This window comes from Saccostrea cucullata, unplaced genomic scaffold (genome assembly GCF_032062105.1).
Source record: "Saccostrea cucullata isolate Sc308-1 unplaced genomic scaffold, CSIRO_AGI_Scuc_v1 ctg13281, whole genome shotgun sequence".
Taxonomy (NCBI): domain Eukaryota; kingdom Metazoa; phylum Mollusca; class Bivalvia; order Ostreida; family Ostreidae; genus Saccostrea; species Saccostrea cuccullata.
Genome location: NW_026920550.1, coordinates 4,662 through 17,784, shown reverse-complemented (window position 1 = coordinate 17,784; position 13,123 = coordinate 4,662). Strand labels below are relative to the sequence as shown.

At 33.3% G+C, this 13,123-nt stretch overlaps 2 protein-coding genes across 2 annotated transcripts; both read right to left on the bottom strand.

The window, feature by feature from the left end:
* Positions 1-150: 150 nt before the first annotated feature.
* Positions 151-1,867, bottom strand: LOC134250874 (mucin-2-like; the record flags this gene model as incomplete). Its single annotated transcript, XM_062733228.1, has 4 exons — positions 1,497-1,867; positions 1,060-1,396; positions 713-923; positions 151-553 (listed from the first exon to the last, which is right to left on the bottom strand). Coding segments are annotated over exons 1-4 (1,322 nt in total), but the record flags the coding sequence as incomplete, so codon positions are not given.
* A 282-nt stretch (positions 1,868-2,149) lies between these two features.
* On the bottom strand, positions 2,150-11,962 carry LOC134250865 (uncharacterized). Its single transcript, XM_062733215.1, has 3 exons — positions 11,951-11,962; positions 3,055-3,265; positions 2,150-2,579 (listed from the first exon to the last, which is right to left on the bottom strand). The coding sequence occupies exons 1-3, from the start codon at positions 11,960-11,962 to the stop codon at positions 2,290-2,292; spliced, it is 513 nt and encodes a 170-aa protein (XP_062589199.1). The 3' UTR covers positions 2,150-2,289.
* Between the last annotated feature and the right edge of the window lie 1,161 nt (positions 11,963-13,123).

Here is a 13,123-nt window from a genome sequence, read left to right as displayed (position 1 = left end):
GTTTTTTCGTTTTGCAGATGGTCACTTTTATTTCTCAACATTGAGATGTTCTTCTGGCGTTCTTTACCAACTAGGGCTTTGAGATTAACAACTTCTGTCTCCTTGCTATGTGCTTTTGAATTCAAATGTTGTATGCAATTTTATACTGACTTGTAACAAAATGGGCAGAAGTGTCTAGTATTGTAAACACGGTCAGATTTTTTAAATTTTCCAGATTTTGTTGTTTTTGAAGAGATGGTTTTTCTAATAAAGATTGAGGGATAAGTAATATCTCTGATAATTTCCTCCTCAACAATGTCTATGTCACTATCAGACTCTGAAGAAGATGCATCATTTTCATTGGACTGTGGGTTACATAATGGACCTAATGGTGGAAGGTAAGGGATCTCTTCAGACACGTCACTGTCAGAATTCTCTACAAGATCCTTGTCAATGCCCTTATTAGTTGTAGATGAAATAAGCACATCATCTTCATAACTCTTTCTCTTAACACCTTTAACACACGTGGAGGATGATATATCCTCATCAGAAGTACTCTCTTCTTCCTCTGACTCTGAAGGAATAAACTCTTAATCCAAATCCATTTCATCAATCCAATCATCATCCTCATCACTGCTAAAAATGACGTATTCCATGAGGTCTTTAAGTAACTTTTCATCTTTAGCAGAGAGAGTAGATGAAGTTGGTAATGAAGACTCTAGGGACTGTTCACCAGTAATGGTAGTGTCTTCACATGAAGCTGGAGGGCTCTGTAAAGTCAAGGTGTGGGGTGGTGCCCTCTCCTGTCCCGGCTTATCACTTGTGGTAGGTACCTCTTCACATGAAGCTGGACCGCTCTGTAAACTCAAGGTGTGGGGTGGTACCCTCTCTTGTCTCGGCTTATCACTTGTGGTAGGCTCCTCTCCACATGAAGCTGGAGGGCTCTGTAAACTCAAGGTGTGGGATGGTGCCCTCTCTTGTCCTTGCTTATCACTTGTGGAAGGCACCCCTTCACATGAAGCTGGACCGTTAAACTGTGTACCCTCCCTTGTCTCGGTTTATCACTTGTGGTAGACTCACATGGTGTAGGGTGATGCCCTTATCACTTGTGGTAGGCTCCTCTTCACATGAAGCTGGAGGGCTCTGTAAACTCAAGGTGTTGGGTGGTGCCCTCTCTTGTCCTTGCTTATCACTTGTGGATGACTTGTGGTGTAGGCATGCCCTTTCTTGTCCCGACTTATCACTTGTGGTGGGCAACTCTTCATGTGAAACTGAAGGGCTCTGTAAAGACAAGGTGTGGGGTGGTGCCCTCTCCTGTCCCGGCTTATCACTTGTGGTAGGCACCTCTTCACATGAAGCTGGAGGGCTCTGTAAACTCAAGGTGTGGGGTGGTACCCTCCCTTGTCTCGGCTTATCACTTGTGGTAGGTACCTCTTCACATGAAGCTGGAGGGCTCTGTAAACTCAAGGTGTGGGGTCGTGCCCTCTCTTGTCCCGACTTATTACTTGTGGTATTACTGAAGCTGATGTGTGGCACCATTTTCACATGAAGCTGGAGGGCTCTGTAAAGACAAAGTGTGGGGTGGTGCCTTCTCCTGTCCAGGCTTATCACTTGTGGTAGGCACCTCATCACATGAAGCTGGACCGCTCTGTAAACTCAAGGTGTGGGGTGGTACCCTCTCTTGTCCCGACTTATCACTTGTGGTAGGCACCTCTTCACATGAAGCTGGAGGGCTCTGTAAACTCAAGGTGTTGGGTGGTACCCTCTCTTGTTCCGGCATATCACTTGTGGTAGGCACTTCTTCACATAAAGCTGGAGGGCTCTGTAAATTCAAGGTGTGGGGTTGTGTCCTCTCTTGTCCCGACTTATTACTTGTTGAGGGCACCATTTTCACATGAAGCTGGAGGGCTCTGTAAAGACAAAGTGTGGGGTGGTGCCTTCTCCTGTCCCGGCTTATCACTTGTGGTAGGCACCTCTTCACATGAAGCTGGAGGGCTCTGTAAACTCAAGTCTGACGTGGGCGAATTTAAAACGGGGCAAATTCAAAGTAAATGGAATAATTTCTTCAACAGCAATTTTTTCGGGTGAATTTAAAACGGGGCAAAATTGTTTTCAGAAGTGAAAGGGCGAAAATAACACTGGACGAAAATAACCCTGTATACAGTATAAGAATAAACAGGTGCCATTTTGGAGTTTACAAAAGAAATCCTGAAAACGTTGCAACTGGATTACCGTTGTCTGAGAAAAGAGTGAATGCTGCTGAATACCCGGCCACCCAAACTCTGTCACCTTTGATTAACTCAAGATTGATCATGTTAGAAGCCGATGGATCATGATCATCTGCACTTCCATATGCACCGATGACAACTTGAGAAACACCATTTTTGTTATTTTTACCCATGAGTTGTTCGTTTCAAATGATGTGATAGAACAATAGAAAGAATAAGTTCCGTTTTCAGGGGCAGTAAATATCCCATCATTTGGATTATAAGCATTTCCTTTATTGGTAATCACATGTGGGAAGATAACTGTTTCGTCCCTTCGGAAGGCTGCGTTACTTGTAATCCCCGCTGTAAACGCCACTTCTGTCAATCGAGACTCTGTAAAATTGTTGTGTATAAATTATTCTTGGTCATTTCTGAATTCAAGATTTTCATTATTAATTCAAAATGTTAAATACATAATTATGTTTGTTTGTATGAGGATATGTGAATGTGTAAAATCCTGTTACATGAATCAAAGACATGTTTGACATTCACCATTGTTTAATAAGGACGTGTTTTTAGAATCAGCTATTTATTCTTAATTTTAAACAACTTGTCATAAGGGACAAGAATGGTCATGAATAGTGAGGGGGAAGATGAACAGTAAAACCGTATAAATTTAGCCAAAGTTTCTAGAAATTGGTTGAAATAATTTGAATGGTATTTTTGTGTTGCATATGAAATTCCTTAGTTTAAGGAATGACACATTCTAAACTACAAACTAAAAGTACAACGTAAACTATTTTTTTAGTTTATTATTATTTCTGTCATTTGTAAACACTGTTTTCCTCTCAAACAAGAAAAGACTTACCATAAGCCACATTTAAGTTCAAAAGTTTTGCGTTTATTTGTTGATTTTCTTCCCTGACAGTGGCTAATTCTTGTTGTAAAGATAATATCAGTTGGTCTCTAGAGTTGAATTTTTTCTTCAGTTTTTCCACATCCTTGATGAACTCATGTATAAGCTGGTTCCTCAGAACTGATTCTTGCTGAAAAATATTCTCCAGTGTTGATTCTGTGCTCTGCAGACCAACACCAATAAACTTAACACACAAAAGAATATTATACACCCGCTAGCCATTCTAAATGCGTATATGTAAATAAGTGTCATAAGATTGAACATCAATTGTAACCTTTCTGATCAGACTTTTTTTAAGTTGAGAGATAAACAAAATAAATACGTAAATTATGTAATCAGGACCATTTATTAGATAACTGGTTTACTATCAGTAAAAGGACATTGACATGAGCTTGCTAGGGGTAGGACATGCAAACATTAACAATGCAAAGACAGTATCTGAAATAACATTATCTAATTTCATTGAAAAATGATACATATTAAAAAGTAGAATAATTTATGTAAAAAAGGGATTGAAGAACAAGTCGTTTGCTGAATTCAAAGAAACGACCACTTAGTACGGCATTTTAAATGTGTTTTAACTCAGAACATCACAAATGCAGTAAAATACGAAGTTACTTAATATTTTCATTTTTGAAAATTTGAACGCGAGCACTATATACTGTGAACATATTGCATTTGTCTCATGTTGTTTAATTAACTCATAAAACCACTACGCGTAAATAGTGTCATTGTAAATAGCTTTTTTCACACAAATACTATAACATTTGATAAGAGGTTTCTATCATATATTATAAGCATCAAGAAAGAGATACATCTCTCTTAGTAGACTAAGAAGGCTGTTCAGTTGAGGAATGTTTTTAAGTTTTGTGTGTGAATCAAACAGACTTGTCAGGTAGACGTATTTCAGGGCTTCATGAACAATATGCCTAAGTGCAAGTCTGTGTGATTCACACCAATAATTCACATAAAACTTAAAAACATTCCTTATATTTACATTTAACATGTTTGGAAGCAACTAAAATATACGCAATATTTGAATTTCTCCCTGAATCAGAATCAGAAAATTTATTTTGAGTCGGATTTTTATAACAGAAACATAAGCTCTGTAGAGCTTTTGACCGACATGCCTTATATTGTTGCATTTTTACCTAACGTCGCTGAAGTCTCATTGTGACGTCACGTTAACGCACTTTTCTCCGTGTATATTTCTATGCGTGAGTATACACGAAAATGGTTTTCAAATCAATTTCACAGCTGGCCTAGTAGAAACATACAGCGAATGTGAAGACTAGATAATGTCCTCGGTGCTCGGAAAGAAGCAAAAGACGCTATTCAATGATTTAGTTTTCATGATTTCACTTAATATTCTCTTTATTAAAGGACAAGTTCGTTACATTTTTTATCCAATTTCTGATTGTTTTAGAACATTACTCATTTTTGGTATGACCCTCAGTATAGTGGAATATGGCATATCCTTTAATTTCTTGGACTTGTTTCTTCCTTCTGAAAGGTGCTTTTTGTCAATTTTGGAAAATGAAGCAAGTCAAAAGGCGATGAGCATAGTATTGTAAATTTTGTTTTGAGGGTTTTAAACTAAAGATTCAAGTTTCATTATACGTTTGAATTTAAAACAACCGTGGATAACTACAATTACTGATATTTTAAGATAATTGTTTTGATATTCTTACACGCTGTCCTTTTCACTCATTTTGAAAACATAGAGTGACCTTCGAGTACTAAGCTTTTTTACTGTCACAGGTTTCTTTAAAACAGTGTTCACTACTCCCGAAATGATGTATTTCCAATTGCTATGCATCTTATAGTCAATCATACATCATCAGTGATTTTTTATTAACATTTGGCAAAGAGCATATTGGTTTTTTTTTTATATATAATTCTTTGTTGGCAAAGACAATACCTATTTTTGATACCCATTATAAAATGTTTTAATTATTGAATTCCACCTGCTAATTTGTCTATAAAACAGACATTGATTGCCCTTAAATTTACATATTTCAGCGAATGAATATTTCTTCGGTATTCTTAACAAGTTTTACAGCAGCTTTAATGAAGCGATTTAATTTCACTCTAGTTTACTGATTATTTACCAATCATTTATAATGCAGTGTCTCGAATACCCTTGTTTTTCAGCTTTTCACACTTAAACCATGTGATAAAAGGGGGTCACATGAACTATTATAAATTCATTAAAGATTAAAGTTATTTAATATCTGTATTGTACGTCATACAGTTAAGGACATTATCTATTGAACAGCCCTCTTATGTACCCTTTTTAAGCTGGTACAGATTACTGCGTATCTAGATTTTTAAAGAATTAATCTCAAAGTATGTTCATAGAAATTTCTTCTATCCAGGGTGCTGCATTTACAAATATTGAATATGTAAATGATAATGAAGTGTCGAATGTGAAAATATATACTATTTGACTTTAGACTGGACAATAAAAGAGTGGTCTTCGGTGACACTTAAGAAGTAACATTGCATGATGGGATTTAAACAACGTAGGAAACTGCAAATATTAATAAACCTGAATGTTGTCATGACAGCAAGGTTGTTTTATCAAAGTTATGTGTATGGTAATTACACAGCATGCCTTAGGTTGCCTATAAAAGGAGAAAGGCCGCCATTGCTCGTGATGAAAATGCTTAAATTAATATGTTTTGGCTTACAATAGAGACCAAGGAGCTTGAGGTGCCAATCAGGGGTGATGAATTTTTCTTTTTTGAGCATGAACTAGACTCTTTTTTGTTGTACCATACAGGGTCGCATGAATATGTTAATTCACACAACCACTGTCATTCTTAAATGTAGAATTCAAACCTAAAAAGTCTTTATGATGCAGTTATGTAACCAAGTTTGGAATTTTTATTTTCCCTTTGAAATTGATTCATGCAAACTACAATTCCATAATTTGACCTGATTAAAACAACAATGACATTGTCAATCACAAACCAGTTTTATTTACGATATCCAGTTTACTGCATAAACATTGTTAATTACAAAAATTGTATAAAAAATCAATAAAGCATTTTGGTATCCGTCCATTATTTGAAAGTATGCTTTATCCACGTAATTAGAAAGGAAAGTATGAAGTTAGCATCATAGTTATACTTTTTAATTGAACACTTCTATCATTAAGGTACAGATATTCAAAAGTTTCCTATTGTGATTAGAGAGTAGAGAATTTTTTTAAGATCTCACACTAATCTAAAAGAATTTATTTCCTAGCTCTTACCTAAGAATTCAAGAACAAAAAAACGTTTTGCAAATATATTAATGGGGATTTATCTGCTTGAATAAAATTATCGTTCGCAATCTTTTCTTCTCATTTTTTTTTTTCAAAATAATCTATGAAAGAAAAAACAGGCTATAATATTGGTGTCTTAGAAAATTCATTTTATATATACATTGTTGTTCGATGTCACCATTATTATTGATTTATCAATCATATAAGCGAATTGGTAGCAAAGAAAAATAGTATAGATAGCTGGTAAAACAACGAGTTTATTTAATTGATCGATTGGAAATTTACTCTGCAGATTTTATTTTTTTTTCTTCAATTTATTACAATGATGGAAGAATGTTTATCTTAAAAATCTTCAAATTATTATATATACCTCATTTGTTACATAATTAGGAGCAAAAAGGGGCAAGAATGCTAAATCATGGGCGTTTTGTATCTCAAATACGGGAAATCTGCAAAAAATCTTAAGGAAGATTTGTATTATTCATGGAAAATGCGATATCAATTTGAAAAGATATATATTTGCAAATCATCGGGATATAGCTACATGAAAAAATCATCAAATCATTCCGTCAAAACCTCAGTAATGATCTTTGCTAGTCCAATGAAAAAATTCTGACGTTATGGACAAGTGTTGAAATGCTGAAACTTTTATGCAGCAAAAGTCAATGAAATTTATTATATAAATATATAAATGGATAATATTTATACTAGAATTTTAATTTAAAATACAATCAATGTACCTATTTCTTTACGTCGTATAAAGATAAAGATTTTCAAGGACATTGTAAATATAAGCATATGTCAAGTGATATTTCTGTTCATGTTTAAGACATATACCGATACATATTTTATAATGACAAATAAGGGGTTGGATAGGGTGCCAGAAAGGAATACGCATCCCTTATAGAACTGTCACATCCAACATGAGATACAAATAAAGACGTTTTGCTTGGCTACTGTTTCCTGAGCAATTCTGGCTTTGAAAGGTATACGATGGGTTACCAAAAAGTTAGTGGACTGATGCTCTTAGATTAGTACTATGTTGTCTGACCTTACAAAATTTATGAGGTACATAAAACAACCAAAAAATGTTAAAATTTTAGCTTGATACATTTATTTTTTTTCCAAATTATTATAAAATAAAAACGACATTATATGATCACCCGGCGCCGTCGCCGTTTAGTTCGATGATTTCCGACGTCATTATTTTTTAATATCCACTTCTTCTTCCTCGTACACTTATTTTGATGAGATTCCCTAGAGCTGAGTAAGTACTTTAATCCGTTTTGTTTATATGACTTTACAATGCAGCAGCTTTCAATGCATATATTATTGCAAATGGATTTATACATTGGGAGAGATCCTTGCTTGACTGTGCCAACATATTTTGTTTTTTTGAGTTCAATATGGCTAAAAACATGATCAACGTCAGTATTTGACGTGATTGATTTTTCATCCCTTGACTACAAATCGACATTAACTGTGCTCCCTTTTCTCTCTGAATCTATGTTGGCATTAAAAACAAGTAATCTGGATGCATATGCATTGTTTCAACGCACTTTAAAAAAAAATTCAAAGTGCGTTAAATTTGGGACCAAGATAACACACTTTGAAAATAATGAATTTCTTTTCAAAGTGCGTTTATATCGTCCATATTAACGCACTTTGAAAAAATGTAATGCTTGATAAATATTTTTACAAATAATCGGTATGATTGACTTTGTTTGGATAATTTTTTGGTGATAGGGACACTTCAGGACCTGAGATATTTATGTTTCAAATATCTAAGGTTTTTATAAATATTATAAAAGAGAGATTTTTTCAGACAAAATAGAGAGATGATTGTTTAAAACCATTATTTCGTTTCTTTTTTTAAATTTCTAGTCTGTAATTAGAAGAATAGGGGGAGGGGCTAAAAGTGAAAGACTTAAAGCATAACATTTATCTTAAGAAAAAAGGACAAATAGATTTTTCAAGACTTTGAAAATTCTTTCTTTCTCACACGTTCTACTGTAGTGAAAAATTTCTAGTTTTCATCTGTTTTAAGTTACTTCAATTATCAATAGTTTTCAACGTCATACCGGTATGTAAATACATATCCATTGTTTGGGTATAGCATACACGTAGGCATCGAAACCGGGCGAAGGGCACGGGAAGAGGGGCTTTTTGGGGCTTATTTCTCCCCTCCACTCGTTTTATTTGTTACCGACGCCTGTGTATTGAAAGAGAAAGAGTTAGGCTGAGATTTTCTACTTTTCTTCTCCTCTTCTCGACGGGAGTAAATTCAATTCAATAGTTTTTTTTTTGAAAGATAAATAACACTGAAATAAAATTCTTTCCATTACTAAACACCGAATCCAGAATTTTTGTTTTTATATATTTTTTCAAAGTGCGTTAAGTGTCTCAATGCTGAAATATATTGATGTATACTCTTGACGCACTTTGAAAAATATTTTCAAAGTGCGTTTAGTATGTCCAAAATTTAACGGACTTTGAATTTTTTTTTTTCAAAATGCGTAATATTTTCAAAGTGCATTGCCACAATGCATGTTATTTCTCAGTAACCAGTTTAAACATTTCCTAGGTGTATACCAGTTTTACAGGGGCAAAACTCCATAGAATGTTGGAAAAGGAAATCCCTCCCCCCTTTTGACGTCATTTTCAAGGTAATATTTATTTGGATACTGCATGTAAGATTTACGATAAAATTTCATAGAACTTCCAGAATGTGGTAAAAATTAAAAATGTTTTGGAACAATAGTGTCCCAACACATACCTGAATGAAAGGGATTTTTGGATGTCAAATGTTTATATTCAAATAGTTTTTCTTATTTTCATTTAGGTCGTAAAAAGGTGGTTTTAGAGGTTGCACTGCATTGGCATACCATTACTGACAAAAACATTTCTAATTTATAAAAAAAAATAAAATTCATGATTTGTGATTTATTCCATAGATAGAAAAGATTATAATAACTATATATTTAAAAATTCATTCATGTACCTAAAGCGGTTTTAATTTTATAACGCTCATCCCAAACTTTTTGATAGCCCCTCGCACTTTTCTATGCCTATTTTTACTTTGGAGTGAATGCTTTTGTTGAAATCAATTGTGCAGGAATACAATGTATTATATTGAAATGCAAACAATATGACCAAAACTGGCAGGAAAACATGTAAAATTCTTTAAATGAACCTCTTAGTTTTTTGTCCTTTTTTAATCATCTTTTCGGGTGTCATCAGCTTTCTTCAACGTGTATATGTACACCCCGATGAAATTATACAGGTAGAAATCGAAAAAAAATTATTTCATATAGGAATGAGTATTAGGGGGAAACTGACATTGTTATGCATGTATACTATACTATTTTACCTTTTTTTACAATGTACATATATATACATACATGTATATAGTTTCAATCTAAATGAAAATGGTTCGTTGGTATCTTTATTAATCTTAGCTTTATATGCAGAAAGTATCTTTAATTCAAAATGAATAAACAAAAAATAAAGTTAAAGTAACCTTTAAATAAAGTTTAGTCATTAAGCAAAATTTGACACAATGAATCAGTTGTCCCTTTCAAATACAACGTTTCTAGTATTATAAGATTTATTTTTCATTCTCACTCTTAATCAGGAAATATAAAGTGTATATAGGTATACTGAAAAAAAAACATATTACAATACGATGTTTTATCAAAGAACTGCAGTACATATATTGGTATAATTACAAAGCCCTTATTATATAAGATACATAAAAATACAGAGTGATGAATAATTTATCGAATCTATCCTGAAACCTGTAGGGCACAAATATATACAAGAAATTGAGTTCTGACTTACTTTATTAATTCCATGTTGTTTCATGAAGGTCAGTTTTCCCCTTCAGTTGAAAAATTGGATAGCTTTTGGAAATTTTTTTGGTAAAGAGTGATATGGATATGGATATCATAAAGATGCATCTCTCTTTGTTCAGCGTTCTGACGTTATTTTCTTGCGGTATGTAGCGTCTGAAGATAATCTTTACCTAATCCGTAAAATACGGTTATCAAATGATTCATTTTCTGAGAGACATTATATTTTTAGATTTATTTAAAACACGTTTAGCACTTTGAATATATTATTTATTGAAGTGTATTGTAGTTTTAAAACGATGGTTGTCAAGATACAACATGATTATTTATCTTCATGTATCAAGGAAAATGAAATTTTTTTTTTCCAAAAAATAGATGATTTTCAATATAATCGGTCTATATCTTTATACCCCCCGCTTGAAAAGCGGGAGAGTATATAGTAATCGTTGATTCCGTCCGTCTGTACGTCCGTCCGTCCGTCCGTCTGTTACGCTTTGGGGTACCCTTCTCTTATCCGCAACTCCTCTCATACCAATGAAGGAAATTTAATGAAACTTTCACAGAATCTTTATTACATATTGCCATTGTGAACCTCCTATTTTACTTTTTGATCTGACGTATATTTTGAATTTTCCAGAGCAAAACATGGATACTGCCATTATATTCATATGGGAGGCGGGGGGTATTATTTAGTGAGCTCATTGCTCACAGTACCTCTTGTAAAAAGTGAATATAGTTTTTTTTTCCAAAAAAACTCCTCTTATACCACTGAGTGAAATTTTTTCAATCTTTATTACATATTGCCATTGTGCACCTCTATTTTACTTTTTGATCTGACACATATTTTGGGTTTGCCCCTTGACAAAACGTGGACTTTGTCAATAATCATATTTCATAAGAGGGGCATACTTTTTTGTAGATATTTAAACTTTATGTCTTAAAAGAATGAACAAATCATTGCCAAATGCAAAAAAATAGAATGTTCTGTTAATTACATTTTCTTTATATTTTTATATTGCCCCGATGTTTTTACTGCCTTTTCTCCACGCAGTAGGAGTCAGTATTCTTTTCGTACTGTGATGACGTAACAGTTGTTCGATTGCAAGATAACACATTGTGAACGTGAAATTAACAGCTGTTAAACTCAGTCTCGGAGTATTTCTTCCACTCTTGAAAATATCATAAATGCATATCTTCATCATCAATATCTTTAATGTTTGCATGCCAACACACATAAACAATAATAAAACATTTCTCTGATGCTTTCAGTGGCCCTTGTTTGTTTTATAATAAATTTGGTCTGAGCTTGATTGCTGTTCTCTATCTTCAAATTAAATACATGCTCACATGTAAAATTAATCTTGTCATGTCAAAGATATTTTGTGATAAAATAATGTTTACGATCTGTCATTAATTGGCAAAAGCAGTTCAAACATCATTTATCTACACACTCAAACTCTTTCAGAATTTGAATAACTTGGTAAACAATCATATCTCCATGATTATTTTGCCACATACATGTACATGTTTGCATCTGTAAAATCTTGTTTTAAGACAAAGGCTATTTTGTGATGTTATTTACAATATTTAACCCGAGTTTCCTATGTCATGTTCTCGTTCTGTCGTTCTACGAGGAAACGTCCAGCCATTCATCCATGTCTCATGAGTCATGAAAGAAAAACCACGAGTTTAAGAAAATCAAATCCTTTAACAAAATATGAGTTACTTTTGGCGACATATTCTACTGGTAATTCATAATTTCAACCTTTTTAACTTAACATATTGCGTGTCCAGTTGAAATTGTTACTTTAAAATAGCGCACAATTAAATGAAGTAAGGCTTTGTTTGGAGTAGTGTTTTCTCGTTGATTTTAACATTTTTTATTTTATATTAATAATTGTCACAATGAACGTTAAAAATGACAATTTTATTTGCAAAAATATCTCCCAACATAAGTCTAAAAAGGTTGCAAATGTAACGTATGTCTAATATACATGTGTACATTGAATAAAAAATGAACATACTCTGATATGAAAATATTGCCCGTATTAGCTACAACAAGCTTAATCAGATACTATGTTCCCTATTTAAGCAAAAATGAAGAACATGCGTGGATCTAGGTTGTTAAAAAGGGACACACTTTAAGAAGAGTGGACAAGACTAAAGGAGGTTAAATTGGAAAGTTTTTTTTTTTGCAAAACTCTTATGACAAATAGCCCAGGAATAAGTTTTACACACTCAGAATGTAATATGAATTAACGACCCTGACCTTTTTACCTAAAAAAGAATCTCTTCCTAATTAGGCACTTGGGAGTTGTGTTTGAAATTTCAATGCCAAAGCTCAAAAACTTCTCTAGATATCGTGCTGAAAAGAAAATGTTAAAACAGATATTTTTGATTTATAGACCTTGGCATTTCACCTTTTGACCTTTTTCTTCTCAGCTATGTTAAGGAAGGTCAGAGTTCACATTCCATTGTATACTGTATAGGAAGTTTAATTGTGACGTCATTGAAATTTAACAAGCTACAAAAATTAATTAACAACATAATCATTCGTAAATAACAACTTGCATTTATTTATTTTATCGGTTATTTATAAAATCTTGTAAAATTGTAATACTTGATAGCAATACAATCGTGTAATAGAAGAAAGTCTTTCGTGAAATATGACGTCATCAGCCTTGACACGACGCAGCATAGGTGATCCGGAGGACTAGATTCACTGATTTAATAAATACAAGAATGCTTAAATAGATATGATATAATTGCTAATTTTTAAACCTAATTATTAAAATTGAAAGAAAATAATTTATTAAATACAATCTGTATAGAATATGGATTTATCAAGTAGCGATGGAGCTGCACAGGGGCAGGAAATGTAGAGAATATCACTTAAACG

Excerpts from the sequence above, each read along its gene's own strand:
- LOC134250865 (XM_062733215.1), bottom strand. Across the intron at positions 2,580-3,054 it reads GAACTTAAATGTGGCTTATG|AGTCTCGATTGACAGAAGTG; the intron begins GTAAGTCTTTTC and ends ACAATTTTACAG.